This window comes from Falco rusticolus, chromosome 6 (genome assembly GCF_015220075.1).
Source record: "Falco rusticolus isolate bFalRus1 chromosome 6, bFalRus1.pri, whole genome shotgun sequence".
In the NCBI taxonomy this organism is placed as follows: domain Eukaryota; kingdom Metazoa; phylum Chordata; class Aves; order Falconiformes; family Falconidae; genus Falco; species Falco rusticolus.
In genome coordinates, this window is record NC_051192.1 from 44775219 (window position 1) to 44801315 (window position 26097).

A 26097-nucleotide genomic window follows, 5' to 3' on the forward strand; every position below is an offset into this window, starting at 1 on the left:
TTAATCCAATTAGGAGATCAAGCTAGCATAGTCTAAAAAAACCCAACAAAAACAACGACCACCACCAAACAAACCCAAGCAAACAAAACAAAATCCCCAAAAGTACACTTCATAGTCAGTAAGATTTGTAAAAGTAGTAAAATCTCATACTAGATTGATGGCAAAATGTTGACCAAGAATACAGAAATAAGAGATAAGGGTCTTTGTTTATATCTTTTTTTTTAATTATTTTTTTCTCCGGAAGCTGTGTCTTAGGTACTGTCCCATCTTCTCCACAAATTAGCGAGATGCCGTGAGAGCTTAAGGAGCTTTCATCTCTTGGTACTTTTATGTACAAGGGCTAAAATAACCACAGTCTTAATAATTCTGGCTCATCTGCAGTTTTCAAGGTGGGAGAGGCAATAGCAGTGTTTGAAAATGCAGTGACCTTACAAAATGTTTCTTTTAGGTGTACCAGAGTTTGGAACATGAACTCCAGAAGCATGTTAATCATCAAGATACCCTACAACAGTGCCAGACTTGGCTGTCTACAGTGCAGTCAGAGCTAAAGCCAGCTACCTGGCCACCTTTCAGTCTGGCAGATGCAGTTAAACAGGTAAAAGTTCAGCACTTGGAAATGCTGTTATCTGTAATAAAGTGAGTTCAGGTAAGAGCTTCATTTTAATAGAATTAGGTATTCTCAGAGGGCTGCATAGCCACGTTGTTTATTCCCAGGTCCAAAAGGAATACCTTAAGTGAAAAATAACCATAGGTGAAAAATCACTCAGGGTTTTTGCTAGCTCTGCTTAATGCTTAGAAGTGTGTTACCTGACAAAAGTTGGCTAATTAGATAAACCTGCTCAGATACTCCACATATGTGCTTAGCAGAGAGGTTGTATGTTTCTGCTTGTCCAATTGCCCATCTGTCTATTAATGTTCCTGTGTGAGACCTGGTTTCATAGTACCATGGACAGAGTCTGTTATCAGACAATTAAAACAATTTTTCAACCTAAAAGCATAGAACTGCCTCTAGCCCACATTAGCCATTAAGAATGGTTTCTTTTCTTCTTGGTTATTCTTAGTAACAATGTATTTTATATTGCATTTGTACCTTGTTTTTAAATTAAAGCGGTATGGTACTAAAAATGCTGGAATTCAGGGCTGTCTCATCCACCACGTGGCTTAATAGAGACCTTGAAATACTATAGATGGCAGCTCTGCGAGGCAGGGGGAGCAGGGGGGTGTGACAGTGGGGCCAGCAGGGCAGCACCTTCCTGGTGACCTGCAGATCTGCAGCACACAGGTGAGGAAAGCAGAGTTCCCCTGGTGTCAGCCACCATCTGGTGATCACCAGGCAAGTCTGTAGTGATGAGGCCAGCCCCAGGTGGAAGCAGGTCGGGGCAGCAAGGCGAGGCCAGCAGGATCTGCCAGGCACAGATGCACCTATAGCGTAGCTCAGGTGATGTCCATGGGTGGGTGAGGGCCTGAGCTTACACACAGCTCTTGAGCAAGGGGGAAGGCTTCTGAACACCTCTCCATTGGCCAGGTCCCAGCTGAGACTAGTCAGGGCTGGCCCTGAGCAGATGAAGGCAAACCCCAGGGAGAGGGGGATAGAGGTTGCAGAGCTCTTTGGCGCGCTGAGGGCCTTGACTATCCCTGAGGATCAGGGTCCTGTTCCAGTGCTAAACTGTTCTGTGTGAAAAATAATTTCCCTCATATCTAGGAAGAATTTCCTTGTTGCAGCTTGTCACTTTTCCCTCTAGTCCTTTTTCGGCTCACCTTGGCAAAGAGTTTGGCTCCGTCTTCTCAGTACTGCCCCAACCTGACCCCTACCATTTTAAGTAATGGCAGACCGCAGTTAGCCTCTCTTTTCCAGGCTGAACAAGCCCAGTTCCTTCAGACCCACCTAAATGCCATATACTACAGCCCTGTATTCCCCTGGCCCTTTGCTGGACTTGCATCAGTTTGCCATATCTCTTCTATGGGGGAAGAGGGAAACTGGGCCAAATACACCAGGGACAACCTGACAAGTACAAGTACAGGAGAGTAATGGCTTCCAACAGCTTGCTGTCTGCATTCTTGCTAACACAGTAATTTGGGGTTGCTGCAAAGGCACACTGCTGTTGTGTTCAGCTTTTTGCCCTCGAGGACCCGCCACTGGCCCTCTGCGTTAGGTAGGCACTCATGTCTCCTCCCTGGGACTCAAGGAGGTGTGTTATCGCCCTGCTTGTCAACACTAATATCACCATTTCCTATTGGGATGTGGAAACTCTTCATAGGAAGAGGTGAGCTCCTACAGGCAGTGTTGAGAGCAAGGATCCTCAAAAGCATCATGTTGTCTGATCTTGACAATCGTAGATATTGGGGACATTGGGAGGGTTTCAGAAGGCGTGGGAAAGCTTTTTGTGCTGCTAGAATGGATTCCTCATGAGCTATCAGACACTAGAGAATTTTATAGATATAGGAACATGACACTGTATTAATCAGATAAAGCCCTGCTTCCCATTCACCTAGGGAAATAAAGTCACCTTGTTGAAACTGGATGTATCTATCCAACACTTTATAAAGAAAGAAAGAAGTTAGGTAATGCATATGTCACTAAATACTTTTATAATTGGATGATAATCAAGTTTTTAAGAATTACTCTCTTCCATAATTATCATAGAGTAGCCTTAACTAATAAAATAGTGTATCTTTTGGAAATAATAAACTAAAGTACAAATATTAAAATGCATGACTGTATTAAAATAAGAGGTTACTTCCACAGTCTCAGAGTTTATTTGAGGACTGTCTTCCCTCAGGTAAAACATTTCCGGGCTCTGCAGGAGCAGGCCAATACATACTTGGATCTTCTGTGCTCCATGTGTGATCTGTCAGATGCCACAGTGAAGAGTACAGCAACAGATATTCAACAAACGAAACAAACGGTACAAGATAACCACAACAACCCACTTTTAATCCTTTTTAGAGCTTTCACTGCCTTGATCTGTCCTCTATTAAAAAGGTCATATTGGGTAGTAGCTTAAAAAAATGTCATCTTACTTTCATCTGAAGTATTTCTTTTAGAAATAGTTTTTTCTTTCTGCTTTTATTTATTATTTCTTTTTATTAAATCCACTCAGTGCTATCCTGGTAGTAATGCAAAAATACATGATGTAGTTTGCTAAATGTACTTAGGCAGTGTTACAAGATGTTGGTCTAAAGCCACACAAATAACATTCTGTGGAAAAAAAACTGATCCAAATTATTTGTTTTCATAAAACACAATTCAATATATTCTTCTCTGTACTTATTAAAGCTTAGACATATTTTACTGTTATTTATTCAATAGTAGACTGAGGTTCTTATTAGGGTATACTAATACGTTAATTATAATAATCATAAAAAATTATGATGGTTCAATTCATAAATCAGAGTGCATCTATTCCAGCATATGAATTTATAGAAGTGTCCTTCAATTTTAAGCTTTAAAGAAGCTTAATACTTGATTTTAGAATAAAACTATAAACATAAGTTATTTTAAAAGAAACATTATAAGCATTCCTTTTTTATAAGTTGTTATAAACACAAAAACCTCAGTTTCATATACAGACACAACCAAACTTTTGAAACTACTTCTACAAAGGGTAAAAATCTAATATATACAGTAACAGTATTCCATACCAGAGGAGCAAATTGTATAAATCCATGTAATCCATAAAAACATGGCAGGCCAAATGCTGAATAGCTATAAAGCATTCCAAACATCAGAGTAAGATTGTCCTTATATATAAGTAGTAGTGAAACATTTTTGAGAAATCACAGGTGGTACAGTGCTGACATATACTAAGCTCCTTGAGTTACATATATATGTTGAGTGTCTAAACCTTAAAGGTGCCCTACTGCTGTATTTGGAGCAAAAGAAGCTCTGTTACTAGTGGTTTAAGGTGACTGATGGGCTCAGATCTTTCTTCTTAAGCATTCTTCTTACTGGCGTTTTACAAAAGACATATAGGCAGAACAACTGGTATAAGAAAATCAAATGAAAAGTGTTTTGTTTAAGCTTTTATTTGGTCATTATGAAGGCATGTAGGGTGCAGTCCAGCAATATTCTTGGCATGCAATAGACGAAATCATACAGTTGATTTAAGCTTTAACAGAAGACTGAGCTCACTTTGAAATACACACACTCATAAACAAACTTGCTTCTCTCAAGGGTGAATGATGGTATTTTTTTCCCCACAGCTTTCCTTTGATAAGTCTGATTTTTATGACTTTTGAAGCTTAGGACTCTTCCTTTTTGTGGGTGATATTAGCTCTTTCAGAATCTAGTGCAGAGATCTGCTTTACTACAGTATTATGCTCAGAGGAAGAATGGTACTCATCTTCCGTTCTCCAAAAATGGATGCATTAAAGCATTCCTACTCCTTTTAATTTCTTTTCTTCTAGATTGAGCAACAGATAGTGCACTCACAGTACTTGGCCCAAGGCTGGGAAGAGATCAAACAAATGAAGGCTGAACTCTGGATATATTTCCAGGATGCAGATCAACAACTACAGAATTTGAAAAGGAGACGGGCAGAGCTGGAGATAAACATTGCCCAGAATATGGTACTTCAGGTTAAGGTAAGGAGACTTTGGTTAAGAACAGAAGGTAAAGAAGTTTCTCATCCTGTGGCTGATGCTATTATGAATCATGTTATATGCAGCATTACATACAATTGCTAATATGTTGTGAGCAAGAGCAGAGAATACAGAGGAAAGAGTGTTTCCTTATTGATGCTACAGGGTGACACAGAAAGCAATGCAATGTACTTTAATATTTTTCTGGCTTTGTCTTTCTGACAGTAGACAATTTTCAGCCTACTGTTCTGATTTGCCTTTGCTTTTAATAGGCAAGTTGCTGATCACATTGGACCTAAAGACCTGCAGCTTGTGCTTGCTGCACAATCTATTCAAAATCTATTTCAAAGTTAGTCTAGAAAACTATTGAATGTTGTTGGACTTTGAAAACTACTGGAGAATGGCTGTGATAGAAACCTGATTGAATTTGCCCTAAATAATGAGACAAATGCCTTCAGATCTTCAGTCATTCATTACAGAAGAGAGACTTTATATGGCCATTCTGCACACATCACAAACATCAGTAAAGTAACAAGAAGAAACAGGAAAACAGATTATTTCTTTAATAAAAGATGAAGTGCTTGGGGTTTGCATTTTTTGTCTATGCTTAGCTTGGATTCTTTTTCTGATATGACAGAAGTTAGGCGAAAAGTACTTCCTCTTCAATCTCTGTTTTACACAAATGTTTGAATGGTTACAGCCCTTGAAGATAGCTCAGCGCAGTGTGGACTGAAAGCTGTTACACTACCTATTGTTAGAGTCCAGGAAGAAGCAGGAGCCTGTATTTCTTCACTATTTCAGTCAGGAACTTTGTGTTATTATGAGAGGCAGGAACCTGCTGTACTGACAGATTTGGCATGATGTGTATTTTTTCCTTGAATTTGCACTGTTAATGTAGGATGCTTGGCTCCATTTGAAGCAGTGACAAAGAGGAATGAGGCAGACCTGGGCAGCAGCATCTCTCCTCCAGCACCCCTACCAGCCCTCAGTGAAAACATGTCATCCCAGCAAAGTGCTGGAGCTGGGCATGGTTGTTTAGTTACAGTTACTGGAACTAGAATTCAGGAAGAGATACTTATCCTAGAAAGTGTGTAAGTGCTGAAAAATATTTGGCTGGTCTTAGTTGTCAGTATATTGTATGTTTTTTGGGGTTCTCTGTGACTACCTATTTGGTAAGAAATGTGTATGCAGGTGGACTCTTTATTTACTGGAATTAAGTAACTCAAATAGCAATCATACCTAGATAATCGTTGGCTTTTTTTTCAATAATGACAGTGATAATGGTTACTATGATAGAAGTAGGAACAAAACAAAGTATGGATGTGGGGGCTTACTGACTCATGGACTCTGCTTCCTAGTTTTAGTCTCTAATGAAAAAGGAAAAGGAAAAATGTGAGCTAGAAACAGTACTGGTAAAATGAATTCTCTTGAGACCCAGCCTATCTTGCATGTTTCAGTGTATGGTGGGAGCTAGTCCAGAACCCTGGACAGCAAGGTGTGACTTGATTGTGATTTCTGTTTATCACTGGCACTTGGTAACTCCTCTGGTTTGCTTTCATGTCTATAACCAACCTGTCCTCACCAGAGAAGATGGCGGAAAAGGTTAAGCAAGGGGAGAAGGCACTTCTTCCAACTTACATCTGCACAGCATTTACCTGGGCAGATAGTTAGTCCTTAAACAATTTATTTATTTCAGACTTTTAATTTAAATTCCATCTTACAATTTTGAGTAGATGTCACCATATTGGTTTTGACTTGTATCTTTTTCAGGAATTCAGTCCTTAAACAATTTATTTATTTCAGACTTTTAATTTAAATTCCATCTTACAGTTTTGAGTAGATGTCACCATATTGGTTTTGACTTGTATTTTTTTCAGGAATTCAGTCAAAAGTTGCAGTCTAAGCAGTCAGCTCTTACATCTGTGACTGAGAAGGTGAACAAACTAACCCAAGGACAGGAATCACCTGAACACAAGGAAATAGGAGAACTGAGCAGCCAGTGGCTGGACCTCTGCCTTCAGGCACACAGTTTGCTCCTACAGAGGGAGGAGGATCTGCAGAGGACGGGGGACTACCATGATCGCATGAATGTAGTCGAAGTTTTCTTGGAAAAGCTCACAAAAGAGTGGGACAACCTGGCTAGGTAAAGAAGGAGTAGCATGCACAAAGCTGACTTTGTGTGTGTATGCTGAAAGACCTGTTTACAGAATACCTCTAAGCTTGATCCACGAAAAATCCCTTTTCCCATGCTTAATTAAAAGCAAGCCTCCCTTATTACTTATAGGACTATTACTTTTATTGAAATAAAGAGAATTTGAGAAGCCAGATCTTCAGTGTTTGTCTTTAAGGCAAGTACTGATTGATCTCATCTCAGGGTATAATATTTTATGATATTTCAAGAATTTTGACTCCTTCATTTGTATTTATTGTTTCATGTGTGTTTTCCACTGTGATATTGCGTTTTATCTGTTAGAATATTATATTAAAGCTTAGTTGCTGCTGCTAAATGATTGCAGCTGCTTTGTTTGTATAGCATAAACACACTGGATGTGTGTAAACTCGTGAGAGTCTATTACTGCTGCTGTCACTGTCATGGAACATTATTTGTTCATATGTGCAATATAACCAGTATGCTCTGTAAGTATTCATGTTAATTTGTGTGGTCAGCCTGATGACCACGTTGTAGACAAATGGGAGAAGAACAAAATATTAAACTTTTAAATTAATATTCAAGACTGGTACCTTCAAAAGAATCTGAAAACCATAGGTATTTATATCATATTGATTTCAGTGTATAGTGGGCTTATAATTAATCCTGACCTCTTTTAAAAGTCTCTCCTGAGATAGGATCTAATAATTTCTGTCCTGTCCATTTTGATAACAGATCTGATGCTGAAAGTACAAACATGCACCTTGAAGCTTTGCAAAAACTGGCACTGGCACTGCAGGAAAGGAGATTTGCTCTGGAAGATTTGAAAGATCAGAAACAGAAGATGATAGAACATCTGAATCTTGATGACAAAGAATTAGTAAAAGAGCAATTTGGTCATTTTGAACAACGCTGGACTCAGCTGGAGGACCTTGTCAAAAGGAAAATTCAAGTTTCTGTTTCAACCTTAGAAGAGCTCAGTTTGGTTCATTCCAGATTTCAGGAACTAATGGAATGGGCAGAGGAGCAGCAACCTAGTATCTCAGAGGCTCTTAAACAGAGCCCTCCTCCAGATTTGGCTCAGAGTCTTCTCATGGATCATCTTACCATTTGCAGTGAGCTTGAAGCCAAACAGCTTGTTCTGAAGATGCTTGTGAAGGATGCTGACAGGGTGATGACCAGCCTAGGGCTCAATGAAAGGCAGGAGCTGCAGAAAGCACTTTCTGATGCACAGCATCATGTAGCTTGTCTCAGCGACCTGGTTGGCCAGAGGAGAAAGCACCTGAACAAAGCACTGTCTGAAAAGACCCAGTTTCTCATGGCAGTCTTTCAGGCTACAAACCAAATTCAGCAGCATGAGAAGAAGGTAATGTTTCCGGAACACATTTGTCTGCTGCCAGAAGATGTGAGCAAACAGATCAGGACTTGTAAGAATGCCCAGGCTAACCTGAAAGCCTATCAAAATGAAGTCATGGGGTTGTGGGCTCAAGGAAGGGATTTAATGAAAGAAGCAACAAAACAAGAAAAAAGTGAAGTGTTAGGTAAACTGCAAGAACTACAGAATGTGTATGACACCGTTTTACAAAAGTGTAACCAGAGATTGTTAGAACTGGAGAAGAACATTGTTTCCAGGAAATATTTCAAAGAAGACTTGGATAAAGCTTGCCATTGGCTAAAACAAGCTGATATTGTCACATTTCCAGAAGTCAATGTGATGAATTCTAACTCTGAACTCTACAGCCAGTTGGCAAAATATCAACAGATTCTTGAGCAATCTCCAGAATATGAAAATCTGTTACTTACACTGCAAAGGGATGGCCAAGAAATCCTACCATCACTTAATGAAGTGGATCATTCTTATCTCGATGAAAAACTTAACATTCTCCCTCAGCAATTCAATATTGTCACTGCACTGGCAAAAGAAAAAATATATAAGGTTCAGGAAGCAATTTATGCCAGAAAAGAGTATGCCTCTCTGATTGAGTTGACAAGTAAAGCTCTGATTGAGCTAGAAGATCAGTTTACTAAGACCGACAAAGCTCCTGCTGCTGTTTTAGTCAAAGAAGCTGTGTCACTCCAGCAGACCTACAGAGATCTCTTAGGTGAAGTGGTGAGCCTTGGTGCAGCTGTGGATGAACTAAACCAGAAGAAGGAGGCCTTTCGAAGCACTGGCCAGCCATGGCAACCAGATGAGATGTTAAAACTTGTCACGCTGTATCACAAGTTGAAGAGGCAAATAGAACAGAAAATTAACCTGTTGGAAGACACAGTAGAAGCATGCCAGGAGCATGAGAAAATGTGTATGCAGTTTGAGTCACAACTAGAGACTGTGAAGAAGGAGCAGATTAAGGTAAATGAAGAAACACTCCCAATAGAAGAAAAGTTGAAGATATACCATTCTCTGGTGGGCAGCTTGCAAGACTCTGGGAGTCTTCTGAAGCGAATAACTGAACATCTAGAAGCCCTTTCTCCTCAGCTTGACTCATCTGCATGTGAGGCAACAAATCACCAAGTGCAGTCTTGGCAAAAGAAACTAAAGACTTTGCATGCTGCCATTGGTGACACCGTGATGGAGTGTGAGAACAGACTTGTGCAAAGCATAGACTTCCAGTCAGAAATCTGCCGCTCACTTGACTGGTTGAGATGGGTGAAAACAGAACTTAGTGGAACATTAAGTTTGGACCTCAAACTGCAAAGCATTCAAGAAGAAATCAGAAAGGTTCAGATACATCAGGAAGAAGTGCAGTCGAGCCTGCGAATAATGAATGCACTGAGCAATAAAGAGAAAGAGAGATATATGCAAGCAAAAGAGCTGATACCTGCTGACCTGGAAAACACTCTTGCTGAGCTGACAGAACTAGATGGTGAAGTTCAAGAAGCTATACACATGAGACAGGTTAGCACACACTAAGTGTCATTAGTTTCTCGCTCATGAAGCTGAAGAAGATGGCTCTGTGGCTTGATGTTTGTAATCATCATAAAAAGATTGATTTTAATAATCCTGTTTGGTTTTATTAATGACTTAGGTTGTGGCCTGTTGCTGTGGTTGACTTGGGGGGGGGGGGGGGTGGGGCACGGAAAAGGCTTCCTTGATATGAGTTTACACCTGTGTGCAGAAATGCAAACTCACTCAAAATCTGCTTCCATATAGTCTCTTCAGACCTGTATTTTAAATAATAAAGGGAAAAGAAAACAAGCATGGGGAAAATCCAGACTCTTAGCAGAGGATATTTTTGTTGCTGCTGTGGATTTTATATCTGTGGCCCTCTGTATAATTTTCCCTTTTATTTCAGGCTACCTTGAATAAATTATATAGCCTCTGCCAAAGATACTACCAAGTGATGCAGATAGCAAATGACTGGCTTGAAGATGCTCAGGAATTTCTACATTTAGCAAGAAATGGTCTTGATGTTGAGAACTCTGAGGAGAACCTAAGGAACCACATTGAATTTTTCAGCACAGAAAGTCAGTTCTGTAATCATTTGAAAGAATTGCATGGCTTTGTGTCTGAGATAGAGCCCTTTATCCAAGACACAGCAAGAGAGCAGCTGATGCAGAATGTAGCTGCACTGGAGGAAAAGGCCAAAGGGACAAAGCAAGAAGCCGAAACCCAGCAAGAGCAGTTGCAAAGGTATATTAATGTGGGTTTTTTTCTTATTTTCTTTTCATTTTAAGACCTTCTTGTTGGTAATGAAAGAAAGAGATCACAGCGTTGATTTTATTTTGTAAAAAGTTTGTGCTACTGATGAGAGAAGTGGATATTGTGATTCAGAGCACTGGGATTCTGTTCTCTACCACTGAGTGACTAGATGTGTGATACTGAGGAAGATGATAAAATTATGTAAAGCTTGGAACAGCACCAAGTAGACGAGGGAATGACTGTCCCTTATTTCACCTGGCACAAGACCTATGCAGAAACAAATGAAATTGAAGCAGACTTTTTGAAGTAAAAGGAAATAGCTTTTTAACCAGCATAACTGTGTTAATTACTATTTCTGAATGCTCTGAATTCCAAAAGTTTGGTTGGGTTTAAAACACAACCTAGGCAAAATCACTGAGGAAGAGTCAAACGAGCAATTAAATGCCCAGCTATATCTGTAAGGCATAGCTGAAAATCAGGAGCATATGCTTCTATGTATGCTCTTTCCCAATAACCTGTCTATTTTTTTTGGAAAATACTGTGTAACAACAAAACTAAAACTAAGAAGTTACATTGAAAACTAGGTGCAGCAATATTCCTGATTTTCAAATGGTTTTATATTGCATTAAATTGTTCTTTCTGGAACTGTATTTGTTTAAGGTATGCTTCTGAGTGGCAGGAGTACCAGACAGCGAGGCAGAAGGTTATTGAAGTGATGAATGAGGCTGAGAAAAAATTATCTGAATTCTCAGTAGCTAAAGCTGCTTCTTCTCATGAAGCAGAAGAGAAATTGCTAACACATAAGGTAAGGTACTGAAAATCATGTGAAATCCTTTTCCTTCAGTGAAAATAAATGTGTATTATGTAGGTCCCTACCTGTGGAAACCTTAATTTGAGTTTTTAGAACTTTTCCTGTAATGCTTACCTGTGTCACAGCGCAGCAGGAGGTGTTTTGTGTTGTGCAGAACACCCATTTTATTTGTGGGGTGACTGAGACAGGTATTTTTAATCACTTCTCAGCTTAATGTCTGTCTGTGTGTCTGTGAGTATAGAGAGCTGGTAGGATTCCGAAAAGCCTTGGCTACATAAGCCCCAACATTGTGTATCCTACAATTCAGATCAATAGAAGCATTCATCTACTCTGGATCACATGGAATATTACTAGGACAGGAAGGGTTGGAGTTTAATATTAAATGTTACTTAGTGTAAAAGAAAGAAATGTGACTGAATTACTTTCCTCTCTAGTATTTAGGGTGCTAAACCATTGCCTTAATATAGGCAGTTAGTGACACTCCAGACATCCTGCCTGATCTCCAGCTGTGTCTCTGTGAATGCAGGAATCTCCCCTAAGGGTAACGTCTTGTCTGCCAGCTTCATGAGAACATCCTGATACTCTCAGACATCTAAAATGGCATTAAAGATAAAAATGACATAAATATATGCTTAAATACTGAATTCATTTTTAGACTCTAATAGAAGTCAGTCTTTGCTATGAAAGGGTCCTGTATACTTATTTCCACCCCTTTTGAGGGGCTAGAAAAGAAGAGAAAATCTGATTACACCAGATTTCTGTGGCTTCCAGAGCCTTGCATTTTAGACCAGGTCCTTCAACTAGCTGTAGTTAATATATTGCATATGAAAAATAAAGTGAGACCAAAGCACCTCACTCAGCATAGAGTACCTCCTCTTCGTCTGCAGTGGATACAGGTGGCTCATTTGCCTGCAAGTGTGTTGAATAGTTCTGAACTGTGTTGTAAAAGAGGAAAACAGTGCTTATTTTTGCTTCTTCAGACTCTTGTGTCTGTAGTGAATTCTTTCCATGAGAAGATCACAGCCCTAGAAGAAAAGGCTTCACAGCTGGAAAAAGTTAGCAATGATGCCAGTAAGGCAACTATAAGTAGATCCATGACAACAGTTTGGCAGCGCTGGACACGGCTCCGGAATGTAGCCCAAGAACAAGAGAAAATTTTGGAAGATGCAGTGCAGGACTGGAAGGGCTTTAATGATAAGGTAACTTCTGGTCTTGGTAAATCCTCCTTTGTCAACTGTACCTAGGTTTTCACTCATTATACTGCCTTATTAATCATCTTGCGGTAGACGAAGCTGACAGCAGGAATAACGGTGATTTTTGTCAGGTCATAATAAAAAACAGCTATGGAAAACCTAGGTTTAGAACCACTGCCTCCAAGGTTTGCGCTGTTCTATATGCATATGTGTATAGTAAATACAGAGTTGGTTTGGTTTCTGATGATTCTTCAGAATCTTCTCCTCTGTGTTTCCCTTCCCCAGATGCTCTGTTCTAGATTGTCAAACGTTTTTCACCCCCTTTTATTTTCCCCTGAAGAGTATGAGTTTGCTATTTCTAAGTTTATGCAGTGATACTATTGCCTGTCACTGCTCACTGATGATGTGTCTCTTTGTTTTCCTTATGTCCTACCTGACTTTTTTTATCTGTCATTGTCCATTATTTTATGCTCAGATTGCAGGTTCTCTGGGAATGGGGATAAGCTTTTTGTTAAATGTGTAACTTGTGCCAAATATGGGTCTGCCCTGCGATAGACCTTTAGGTCCTACGGCAATAAAGATAATAAATGCTAAAAAATATGAGGGGCCAATCATCACTTGACAGAAATGTCCCTTAGCAAGTCCTAGTCTGCTGTGAAAAGCTAGGGCTAGCTGGCTAGATCTAGCACGTTAGAGCATAGATGAATATCTGCTGTAGGCACTGCTGTACAAGCCCTGTACCACAACTGTTTTACAGCATGTAAATGAATAGCACTGGATTTAGCAGCTTTTGGTATCAGTTGTACTAGCTTCTTTTTAATTTCATTACGCCAAGACTTCATCTCTTTCCACAGATTCAGAAAGCCACTATAGTAATAGATCAGCTACAGGGTCGCTTACCAGAAAGCTCAGTGGAAAAGGCATCCAAGACAGAGCTCCTGGAACTCCTGGATTACCACAGCAGTTTCCTTCTGGAGGTGGACCACCAGCTGTCATCTTTGGGCCTGCTCAAACAGCACGCTGTCAGCATGCTTCAGGATGTGGAAATAAAGCCTCCATCTCAGGAGGAGCTACCTCTCATGCAAGAAATCAAAGCAATGCAAGATCGGTGCCACAAGTAAGGCAATATTTTGAAAGATTCATTAGAAAAATGGTACCTGACAATTCATTATTCAGAGTTCATGTATCATTTTTGTTATCGTTAACAATTACCATGCTTAAAACAATTAGTTATTTAATGTAAAGTAAGCACCAGTTAAAATTATCTTTAATTAATTTTCAAATATATTTTCACTATTATTTTTTATTCCCATCAGCAGGAGTATGCATTTTATAATATGTACTTCCTGTCTTCCGTAGTAATAGTAATTTATATAAAAGCTGTATAAACTACATGAAAGCTACAATTGATTTTAAACACTTCCATTGCATCTCACCATTAACAGTGGTCTTTTATCTTTTTGTATCCTAAGTTCAGATTAGTTTATCACTTTGTTCTGCTGTTGGAAGCACTTAGGTACCAAAAGTAGGTATCCTATGAAATTTACAGGAGAATTTAGTGCATGTCCAAATGAGACATCTTAACATTTCACCTTGTGATTATATTAATGTTTATCTAAATCTAAAAAGTTTCACTGTCATGTATAAAAGAGGAATTTTTATGGCTGAGTTTCAGGACTCATACCCACCTCATAACTGCACCAAGATGCCATTAACTGGATCTGCACAGTGGGAAGAGGGAAAGAGACAGAGAATGAAAAAAACTGTAAACCCTGCACCTAGCCTGTGCAATTCATTGTGTGCATGCATAACCGATTACAGTAGAATAGGAATCCCTGTAGAAAATGCGTAGTTGTTAGCACTTTGGTAATTCCCTTCTTCCCTTAGAATAGATTTCTAAGAAATAGGGTCTGTGATGATCTCATGCTCATGTAAATAAGGCATGATTCAACTATGAAAGGTTAATACAAACAAACATAAATACGGGAATATCAAAGTAATATTAATGTCACATACATTAGAGCTACAAGTAGTCTGGTAGATCTTTCACAGAGCTGCCATCTGAGAAAGATTCTATTTTTTATATGAGATCCAAGTTCTTGAGGGAAGTGCAGGAATTCTGTCTTAGTGGAAGTGTGGAGTTAGGTCTCTGGATAAAATGGTGTCCTGGGGTTTGATCCACACCCTATCCTAGGCATTCTGCCAATGCAAATCCTATCAATAAGGCTGGAATTTATCTCATGTTGTTTTAGATTATAGATATCTGCATCTGAATTGGTTAATTCTTATTGTCTCACTGATAATTAGTGGAGAGAAACAGACAGGTCTAAGATGCAGTTTTTCTGAACTATTTTAGAAGTCTCTTTCAGAATGATGAGGAATCATCCTAAGTAATGCCTTAGAATTGCCTGCTTCCTCCACTGACAATAATGGCACTCTGTGGTGATGAGCTCAGATGTAGGCGTCTGTGCTGTAAACACATTTGTGTTTCTTCAAAAGAATTGTGCACTCGATGTCAAAATACGTAAACTGCTAATTAAAAGGAATGAACTGAAGAACGAACAGGAGGAATTTGTGTGCTGCTTTAGTAGTCTGTGGCAGTACTGCCCCACTTGTTATTACTCTGGATGTGGGGCTATCAATGATTATTATTTTTTCACAAAGCAATATTTTAAGACATTGCTTAATTCTTCACAAATAGTTACCATTTCTTTGTTTCTGAAGTATGCAACAGAAAGTGAAAAAAGGTGTGAAGATGGTGAAACAGGAGCTGAAGGAGCGTGAGGAGGTTGAAGCAGAGATTAATGTTGTGAAGTCCTGGATCCAGGAAACAAAAGAATATTTGTTAAGCCCTGATGTAGAAGTGGATACGCAACTTCAGGAGTTGCAGGTATATCAAACTTATCAATTTTTGAATTACAATATTTATCTTCGTTGTAATCTGCTTGTGAGTGTTAATCAGTTCAAAACCACCAGAAGTTCAAATTAGACAATATCCATTAGTTTTTGAGTAAGCCACTAGAAAAATTCATAAAGCATGAAGTATCCGATGGGCTGTAATACTTTAAAGGTACTTAAGATATATAAGTAAATGTTTGCATTTGTGAAATCTTACATACTAGCATATTGTTATAGTAAGTTTTCTCCTCTAATCTGAAATATGGGGGAACTATAGCATGTGAATGGACAGAACGTGACATTTCTATCTTGACCGTTTGGGGCAGGGAGGGAAGGAACAAAATAAAACTCATTTCACTGGAGGTGCTGAAAACTTAACGTTTTCTTTATACATGTGGTCATACAGAAGAAGATAACTGGACATACAGTCATAAATAATAATCCAGAGAATCACAAGCTAAAACTCTTTTTAATGAACTAATTAAAAATTTGAAAGCAATTAGCTTTTTTATAAGCTGCATGTAATATCTGCATTTGCTAAGTTTAAGCAGACATGTTTTCCCCATTCATTTTAACAATACTGTTTTTCTGTCATTAGTCTCTCCTTGGTGAAGTAACTACTCATCGCCAGGCTGTTGAAAAAATGGCTGAACAACAACAGAATAAGTACTTGGGGCTTTACACCATTTTACCTTCTGAACTGTCTCTTCATTTAGCAGAAGTTGGGCTGGCCCTTGTAACTGTACAGGATCAGGTAAAGTATAATAGATAAATGTTTTACAGATCTATATCCCTTCTTTAGACTTTATACCTTACTGAAATACGATATCCAAGTGTGGTCAAACAGGGACAATGTAGAATAGTTTCATTACCTTCTTCCTTTGAATTAAAGTAAGTTCAATAAAAGTTAATTTCCTTTCAGGAAGAGAGATTCCTGGTTACTGAATTTAATTCTTATTGTTGACAGATTCAAACCAAAGAAAGAGAAACTCAGCAGATCAAAGCATTGAATCAAGAGTTTGGTCAGAAAATCCAGGAGATAGCAAATGAACTAAACGTCATTCTTTCCAAACTGAAAAAGAAAACAAATGACATAGCACAAGCTAAACTTGAACAAAAGGTAAGAGAAGGCTTCCCTCATAATGAGTTACACCAAATTGAGACACTCACTTCATACCAAAGTTGTATTTGTGAAGACTTGCATGACACATTTTTTTAGCGTAGTTCAACAGAAGAATGGCCAGAAATAAGGGTTGACTTAGGAGATCTTTTATGTTCTTTGCAAACTAGCCCATACAGGGGCTAGAGTGAGTAAGAACTTGGAGGAAGTAGCTGAGAGTAAAACCAAGTTGGATGGACAAAGTTATGCTGTTCCCTCTAGATAATGAAGATGACTGCAGTCTGGGAAAGCCTAAGAGGCTTCCAGACTGCTCCGTGTCCCAGCCTGTACTACAAAGATGATTCTTTACAGTATACCATTACTTGTGAAAAATAGAATTTTACTTAGCCAGTACTCCAATTCATGCCATTTCGTGCAGTAATGAGGTAAAGTACTACTGGTGCATTTAAGGGTAATGCAAAGAACTCCTGGTTCTTTTTGTAGTTTTTCTTAATTTTAGGTGTGTACCACACTCAGAGAAGCTCATCCGTACTGAGGTATAATGGCCAAGTTAGGATTATCATATGAGAGTAGGGTGTGTGTGTGGGTTTTGGGGTGTATTTTTGTTTGTTTGCTTTGGCTTTTTAACTAATCAATTTGACCACATTTGGTCTGAAAGTAAGCAAAGCATACCAAGAAGGAGATTTGGCATGCCTGGCATATCAAAAATTACCTGTTTATTTTCATGAGTTGCTCTCATTATGCTCCAAAGTACCATTTGTTTTGCAGGAGGTGTCATTGAAATATGTCCCTTTAAAATTTGGTGTATCTCCTTGATTCCAGTAATTAAGCAGAAAGCCAGTGAAATGTGCTTTGCCCTGTCACACAGACAAAAACTCTGTCACTGAAGATTTAGTACTTTTCCCTCAACTGCATTTATGTCAGCACACAGCTGGTACTTCTGAGACTGGGTTGGCTTTGTTTACAGCCGTAAATACTTCTATATTAACATTGAAACTGGTTGTGAAAAATATAATAAAAATCTGTTTTAAATCCACATGACCTGAGTCAAGTGGATCCTTCCCTCACTTTTAAACAACATATAAATTCTGCATCATTTCTGGAGTAGAGACATATATTTATGCCTGCCTGAAATATGTGTGTCTTTGTATTTAGATGAGTAGTTCAAGATTTGTCTTTATGTCTACATGTAGACAGTTATGTCACTAAGTTAATGGAATAATATTTATTTATGATAACAACTGATTGCAACTTACACTCTAAGGTGTGTCTGCCAGGACAGCCCTAACCTGAACAGCTTGTAGCTAGAGCAGTGTTCTGAATTTATTTTTGTCTAATGATTGCAATTTAAATTTCTAAAAATAATTGGAAAGGGGCTAGGGTGTTTGATGAGACTTATGTATATTACAAAAACAGTGAATTGTTAACACCTTAGGTATAGAAACCAAACACAAAAAAACACCAATACCCCCCTCCCCAAGAAACTGTAGCTCACAAGTATGTTATAAACTTTTTCGCTTTCCTTTTTAAACTTTTCAGGAATTTTGTAACTATGATAAGAAAAATTGATTTTAAAATCAGTTTCTATTGAAAAAGTGTAGCATGATCCCGACTGCTCCTGTATCAAGATCAAGCTATGAAAATTCAAGTTTCAAATGAAAATGAAAGTTTTTATAATGGATTCATGAGTACTTACGTATTTCTGAGTTTCTAAGGGTACGTTTTAAGACAGTAACAAAACAAAATCACTTTCCAATAAATAAAAATCCTTGCCATGGCAACGTGTGCTGACTATTCATTTCAAAACCAAGCACAGATGACCAACAGTTAATGTCACTCTGAAGTGACTCAGTCTTTTGCTGTGGTAGGGAAAACAGTTATCCCTTTCAACCAGGAAGCCAGAGAAGAAAGAGTAATGGCACACATTTAAGAGATGACCAAACATCCTGCTGTTCTGCCTTCCTGCTTAGTCAAGCATTGTTGCTTTCCAGCCAGATTAAAAATGGAACAAACCATGGAGACTTTGGACAGGGTATGAAAGTTGGACTAGAAATAATAACCAGAAAGCTCACACTTCCTGGATCACTGATTTTCTTGTCTATCTAGATCCTCGGTGAAGAGCTGGACAGCTGCAATATAAAGTTGTTGGAATTAGATGCATCAGTACAGGACTTCGCAGAGCAGAATGTACCGCTGGCTAAGCAGCTGGCTAACAAGATAGGGAAACTCACCGCATTGCACCAACAGACCATACGGCAGGCTGAGTACAGAGCAGCCAAGCTCAGTCAGGTATGATCTCAAATCCTTTCTGCTGTTCCCTTTGCAGAAGCAGTAGGAGCATGCAAGCTTCTCATTTATTTTCCTGTAGTTATGCAAGAAGGGGCATTCCTTGACACATCTGCCTATTATTAGTCAGGGCTTGCATCACACCTCAGAAAGGCACATCAGGAGGGTGGAGTTATTCTGTGATGCTGCATTAACACATTTTTTTCATGAATTGTCTGCTGGTTGTTGTCTTTGGTGCCCTGAAAAGATTGTAGAGTTTCTCACAAACAGCAGCATGCCAGGAAACACTATCTCGTACTTCTCAGGACCTCTGTCTTATCACTGTTACCTGTATTTGCAGCACTGAAAAAAAAAAGAAGTTGCTTTATTCTAGTCACAATCTATAGAGGGTGAATATAATGTGTAGATTCAATAGAAAAGCCCAGGTACAATGGCCTCAATTATGCATGTTTATGAAATGCTTCAGCATTCATAAAGATGCTTCCCCGCAGTTCAAAGCCCCTGAAACTCTATCTTATGTATTTTTTACTAGTTCTTGTTATCCCCCAAAAAAACTAGCTAAAAGCGAGGAAATGGATTATCTATGCTCCTGCAATCAATACCTGGGTAAATTACGAGTTCTTTTTTTCTGCATACATAAAGAAGCTTCTGTAAGGCTTGAAAAGCGTGTTACATTATATTTTCAGTTTCCTCTGAAAAATTGTTTTTAAAAAGAAGTAGAAAATTACTATCAAAGTAAGGGTTCAGTCAAAGGTACTTGGTGAAGTGATTTAACCATTAGGATATTTTTGTTCAGCACCAAGAAATCCACTTCCTAGCAGAAAAAATTATTTGTAAGGCAAACTGTATGCAAATACAGTTCAGTCACCTAGGTTTTGACCCATCCTGCATACAGGACAAATGCATGAAAATCAGTGAAATTATTCCTTCTAAGTGAGAATAAAATTGGAACTAAAGAGTACTTTGCTAAATAGAAATTGAATGAATCAGCAAGGAGAAAATTTGTCCTGTATTTTGAAATAAGTTGCAACACTTCTTTTTTTGGAAATAAACTGAGTGGACAAAATAGGTTTTTAAAAAAGGTGATTTGGAGGATGACATGGAAGGAGAGAAAAAAATAAGGAATGACTTAAAGGAGGCTTGCAGTGAGTCAAGAAGGTATTTTGGAACTTAGTGTGAGGCTGAAATATGTGCACAAAGTGTCCCTTCTAGGGATATATTTGAGCATCAATGCACTCTCCCAGTGACCTACATTCTTATAGTGCCTTTTTTCCCCCTGAAATAGGTATGCTTGTTACTGGAAGCAGACCTATTTTAACTCCATAAATACAGAAATAATTACATTATATTCAACAATAAGAAAAGTTGTTAAAACAATCCAAAAGTTAAAAACAGTAAATGAAATGAAATTAATTTTATCATTCTCTAAGAACTGTACAGAATTACATTTTAGGCTTGAAGTGGATTTTTCTTTTATACCCAGGCTGCTTCACACTTGGAAGAATACAATGAGATGCTGGAGTTCATATTGAAATGGATTGAGAAAGCAAATATCCTAGTGCACGGTAGTATAACATGGAATTCTTCGTCTCAGCTTCGTGATCAGTTTAAAGCATATCAGGTGATTATATGAGCTATGAAATTTAAAGGGCAGTGTATATAAGAAGTTATTTTCTAAGCAGTGAAGTTTTATTTGCCACACTTTTTTTGCCTCCTTTCCTTGAGGAAGAATCTTTTAACATGCTAGATTTCTATCACTGTTCCCCCAAGTCTGCAAGATGATTAATTTGTTTTGGGAAATTATTTTGAAGACTGAAATTAGGAGATACTTTTGAATAAAATGACATGATTGAAAGTTGATCTCAATGTTTACTCAAGTACATTGACTTCATAGTAGCTTTTGGTTGAATACTGTGTCTGTACACTGATTCAACTACACTGAGTACCTCATTGCAATTAACATTCTAAAATTTTAGTTGACCAAACACAATTTTCACTTTGGGGGGTTGTTTGTTTTTTCTTTCTCCTTTATGCTAAATTGGAGAATCCTTTTTTCTCATCTGATGAGTTTCACACCAGATGTTCTCAGACTGACACCCAATGGATGGGTTTTTTCCAGTTGCTTCCTGAATGTCTCACATCAGGGTGATTTGCTGTCCGTGTGACAGTGCGATTTGTGCTGGGTGTGGAACATGCAAATGTGGATGTTCATTTCATCCATCATCAAAAAATCAGTGGAGCACTTTGATAAGGTTCAAGCTTGCCCAGTGTTAAGTGACCACATGAAACAAATCAAAGTATCATAAGATGATCGTGTCTCACTAGTGCCAAAATCGGACTGCATTAATTATGTTTTTTATATATTCATCAGTTAATTGTCAGCTACCTTCACTTACACTGCAGCAGTATAGTATGTCACACTTTATTATTCTGAATAAGAACCTTCAGACAATTTATCCTCAGGATAGCTGGCAGATTGCATTTCTTGTTTTGTTTTTTTGCTATGGCTTTTTCCCTGCATCAAAATTTTATGAGGATATGGGCTTAATCAATGTCATCCCACAGAACCCTTTGGTAGCCATTTTTTAGGAAGCATTAATGACTACATCCAATTGCTTTCTGCTGCATCCTATTAGGTACATCAGGTTTCCAGAACAAATCCAATCCATAGATTATGACCATTTTATTTTTGCAGGCAAGTGTGTATAGCAAAACACTAAAATGAATGTCTTGGTAACTACAGCTGCTGAAGCTTCATGACTTAAGCTTTTGTTTCTCAGTCTCCGTAAGCTAAAGCACTTAAGCAATATGCTTAATTCTGAGTGTATGCTGAAGCCTTACAGGAAATCTTTGGAACCTAATTATATGCTTACAGACATATAAGAATTGAGGACTTCAAAGGACAGGAATATAATTAAAATGTATTTAATCTGAAGCTTAATTCTGGCATTCAGTTTGTGCATATCTCTGTCTAGGCTATGCTTGATGAGTCTGGAGATATTCATGGTGATCTTGAGGCCATGAGTGAGAAGATTGAGTATCTGTCAAGTGTATACTGTACTGAAGAAATGTCACAGCAAGTGCTGGAACTGGGGCGGCGGACAGAGGAATTACAGCAAGTTATCAAAGTGCAGCTACCAAATCTCCAAGATGCTGCGAAGGTATATAAAAGCAGTTCTTGTAATGCTAGCTGACAGCTATGGTGGTGCATGCATCGTGTTTCTGAGACTATTAGCAGTGCAGATTATCTGTGGTCTATAAAGAGCATGATTGTGTTGTCTAAAGTTACATGTCTTGTGCCATTTGAGATACTGCCTTCTGATGCTGCTAGATGGGGGCAAGATTTCTGCAGGTTGTGTCATATCTGCCCATTCTGGATGGATGTATTGGGGATCGTGGCGTGTCTCAAATAACACCTATGTTTAGATAATTGAAAAATGTCTGTGTTGGAAAGTACATGACATTTCCTTTATTTTTCTTTTAAAAGATATTTAGAGCTTGCTATCAATTAATTCAGATCAGTACTGGACCAGACCAGGATTCCATACTGTAAGACCTGCCTCTACAAGAGAGTGCAATGAAAAGAGTGATTGTGCTTATTCATGTCCCTAATATTTCTGTGCAGATATTCCATATGTATTTATTATTAATGTAAATGTGTGTAATGCCTGTGCAGTGACTGAGGGCATGGTAAACTTTAAAAAAAAAAAAATCATACAGTAATTCAGGAAAAAATATGAATATAGGAGTGATGTAATTAGTATATTTATAGGGGTTCTTCTGCTGTCAGCTGCTACAGTTACACACTACTAAACAGAAAACCAGCAAAATGAAACTTGAAAGAATAGGCTATCACCAACTGTTAGGATGATTGCAGCTGAGGTTAAAAATGGTCCTTCTCCATTTTTTACTCTTATTTCACAATATTTATAAGACAGCAGAAATGCTCCAGCTGCAACAGCCTTAACAGTGTAACAGAGGTTTTGAAGAAGACTTCTTTCTATTACAAAAGCACAAATCAGTAAACCACACTTGGAGCTGAAGGCTTTTATTATTATTTTTTATTATTTTTCATGGAACAAACCAGAGATTTGTGTACAAGTAAACATAGTGGAAGTTAAATTTACTAGCTTCAGTTCTCAGAGAAATATTGGAACAATTGAATAAACTATTTGTAAATTCCTATAAGAAAACATGGTGATGAACAGAAGACAACAAAAATTTATGAAGGAAGAAAATCATATCAAAAGTGTCCAATTTAATGTAAATGTAATAGATTTGTATATAAATGTACGGTATGTCATCTAACTTGATTTTAATAATTTTCACATGATATTGCTAACAAAGTTATTAAGCTTTTCTAGTTGAAAATACAATAAGTAGGTGTAAAGCTGGCTACAGAAAACTTACCAGGTGTGTAATTATCAGTGGTTCACAGACAGAAAGGAGGGATACATCAAGTAGGGTTTTGCAGGGTTCTCCCTTGGATCTGGTACTATTCAGTATTTTTATTAATGAGTTGTATGATGGTTTAGAGATCATGGCTTTTGGGATGCTTAGACAACACCAAATGTACAGGGTCTACCTGAAAAAAATTAAGCTGCTATTCAACAGACAGGTGCAAATTGTTATGTGTAGGCAGGAAGAACCAGACATGTGCTCCTCTGAATGAGGAACTACTGGCTTGGCACGCCCTGTTGAAAGGTGTTAAGTTTAACAATGTGGATCACGGAAATATGACTAAACACTGTCACATCATTGTAAAAAATCCAAACACCATACAGAAAATAAAGTATATAATTGTAAGGTATGTGAAACAGTCCTTTTGTTCTACCTGTTCGTCACCAACAAGGTTACAGCTTTGTCAGATTTTGCACTTGAAGAAAGATGTGGACCAGCTGGGGAAAGAACAGAGGGTAGTGATGGTTTTGATATGTAGAAAGTATGCCTGTAAAAGTATTATCCTAACATGATGAATTCAGAATAAAATTCATTTCTTCTTCATGTCTGTTGTTAATGGGATAGTAAGTAAAAGATTGAAATGGCAACAAAAGATGACTTCATGTCAGACCATCAGAAAAAGCTTTCTACAAAAATAGAGTACTGAAGTAGTGGAATATGTTTTCTGTAGACTTAAGGGGGACTCCACTGCTAGTGGTCTTTAAGAACAGTCTAAAGATCAGCCAGTTGTGTCCTGTCTTATTACAGGAAGATGACTGGAGGACATCTTGAGTTCCTTTCTAGGCCTCGAACTTTATGAAATTAGCTTTATAAAGTACATGCTATATTTGACATTGAGGAAGTATTTAAAATAATAATTGGTGTGAGACCTCTTTTTCTAGACTGCCATATGACTGGTATTTTTATCCAATATGGTAAACATCTAAAATTCATTGTTAAAAGTTTGAATTAGTTTTGGCATTATATGTAAGGGACATAGCTACAAAATCCAGACGGCTGTATTTATAGTGATTTTTTTTCTTTTTTTCTCTTTTTTTTTTTTTCTTATTTATCCCTGAATCAACTGTGTTGTGTGTTATAGGACATGAAGAAATTTGAAGTTGAGCTGAGAGCCCTGCAGGCTGCTCTGGAGCAGGCCCAAGCCACACTGACCTCTCCAGAGCTCGGGCATTTGAGCTTGAAAGAACAACTTTCTCACAGACAGGTAAAAGGCCAGGAGCTCAGAGTTAGCTCTTGAGTTGTGTGAGTTTACACAGAAAATAATGAATATTGGTGAGACTGATTGTGGTTTTTCTTAGGTGGGTCATTGTTTCAGAGTCTAGCCCAAAATTACTGCCGAGGGAATAAGGGATGGAACAGGAAAAATCATTCCCTCAAAGGGAGTGGTTGAAGTATAATCCATTATGAGTCTGTCCTTAGGTTGATGCAATTCAGAGAAATCTGCATCCAATCCAAGCTTAATCCTTAGTAATAGTAAAGCTCAGTTCTTGTCCAGTGTTTTTCATCAACAAGTTCTTAAAGTAGTACTTCAAAAGGAAGTCTATAGATTGTTGTCACCATTTTACAGATAGAGATGCAATGAGAGGCTGTTGCTAGCTCCCGCAATAGTCAATTGAAAAGCTAAGGAAAATTCAGTCTTCCTTAAGCCCAGTTACACTTTTGTATGTTTAGCTGAATTACCTCCATAAGGTGTTGCTGCTTTCTGTGTTGCTCTTGGCCTACTGTAGTAATTTGTCAATTTGATTTTTTTTGGTCTTGGTCTTGTGACAAGAAAAATAACCCAAATTAGAGCTTTCTGAGTTGCTTAAGAAATATTTCTTGCTGCAAGCTAATAGAGATTTAACTGTCTTAGTGTGCCAGTAAAAACTAAGTGTCAACAGGTCCACTTCAGGATTAAAATCATATGGAAAAAACATATGGATGAAAGGTAAATTTGCAGAGCTTCCCTTTTGGATTAAAATATGTGGTCTTTATTCTAAGCACTTGCAGCCAAATTTCAGAATGTGGCACTGAAGAGTGTAAGTGAAACACATCACTCACTGTAAGAGTAGAGGAACATGGAGTTTACATGGTTGTTTACGTGTGGTCATTGTTCTAGCTGTAGCAGGTCTCACAGTATGACATTCTTTTGTAGAGAAATGGGCAATAGCCCCTGCCCACTTTTTTCACCAAACCAGAGAGGGGGTCTTGGAGGGTGCCTGGCTGGCGTGCAGTCCCCAGGGTACCTCTAGGTGCCCACTGCACAATAAAGTCACCCTTTACCAGCAGTATGGGGCCTGCCAGAGGACAGGCCTCACCAGTGATGTCTGAGGAATAGGTCATTATACGAAATCTCTGGTTACATTATCCTCTATGTGTCATGAAGGCACAGAAATAAAGAGCAAACCACAGTCCTCTCACCAGCATGCACATCAGACCCACTTAGATATCTGTCAGCATATGGCATAGGGGAAGGGAGGTGACTAGTCTCTTTTTCCCTGTTTGGCACATACTTGTCTAGCTGATTTGTATCTATTGAACTTAAAATCTTTTTCTAATGTGCTAAGGTCCTTTTCCTCAACGTCACTTTTCTTTTGTTTGTTTCAATTGTTTTTCTATCTGTGAATACATTAAACTCCCCGATGAAGATGAAAAGAATGCTGACCAAATCTATTCTCCACTCATTGCATTTAGAACCTTCTCATGCATATGAACAGACAGCTTGAATGGACTTTGTGAAGGGAATAGAGACTATTAACAAAGGCATCCAGTGCGTGATTATTCAAAGGAAAAGATTTCTGTGTAGCTGTGTTTCTTTCTGTTTGATTACCTTTTGAATTTTAAGCAACATTTTCAGCCATGGTTTGTATTTCCGAAGGAAGGCTGTGAATGCAACGGGATTCATTTACTGGTTTGAGAATGTGCTTCTGTGTCTCAGCAAGGAGTTCCGCTTGGATTTTAACATTAAAATATGTGTAT

The 26097-nt window shown here is 38.2% G+C and overlaps 1 protein-coding gene across 14 annotated transcripts in view; it reads left to right on the forward strand.

Moving 5' to 3' along the window:
- Positions 1-26097, forward strand: part of SYNE1 (spectrin repeat containing nuclear envelope protein 1) — a 317571-nt gene that overhangs the window by 178398 nt on the left and 113076 nt on the right. For all 14 annotated transcript variants that reach the window (XM_037391919.1, XM_037391908.1, XM_037391920.1 and 11 more), the window contains 16 exons: positions 449-595; positions 2781-2906; positions 4408-4584; positions 6459-6724; positions 7466-9626; positions 10024-10361; positions 11031-11175; positions 12162-12380; positions 13229-13491; positions 15099-15264; positions 15871-16026; positions 16240-16392; positions 18499-18681; positions 20162-20299; positions 21654-21839; positions 24221-24343. In XM_037391919.1, the coding sequence (XP_037247816.1) occupies positions 449-595; positions 2781-2906; positions 4408-4584; positions 6459-6724; positions 7466-9626; positions 10024-10361; positions 11031-11175; positions 12162-12380; positions 13229-13491; positions 15099-15264; positions 15871-16026; positions 16240-16392; positions 18499-18681; positions 20162-20299; positions 21654-21839; positions 24221-24343 (4947 nt within the window). The remainder of the gene's footprint in view (positions 1-448; positions 596-2780; positions 2907-4407; positions 4585-6458; positions 6725-7465; positions 9627-10023; positions 10362-11030; positions 11176-12161; positions 12381-13228; positions 13492-15098; positions 15265-15870; positions 16027-16239; positions 16393-18498; positions 18682-20161; positions 20300-21653; positions 21840-24220; positions 24344-26097) is intronic.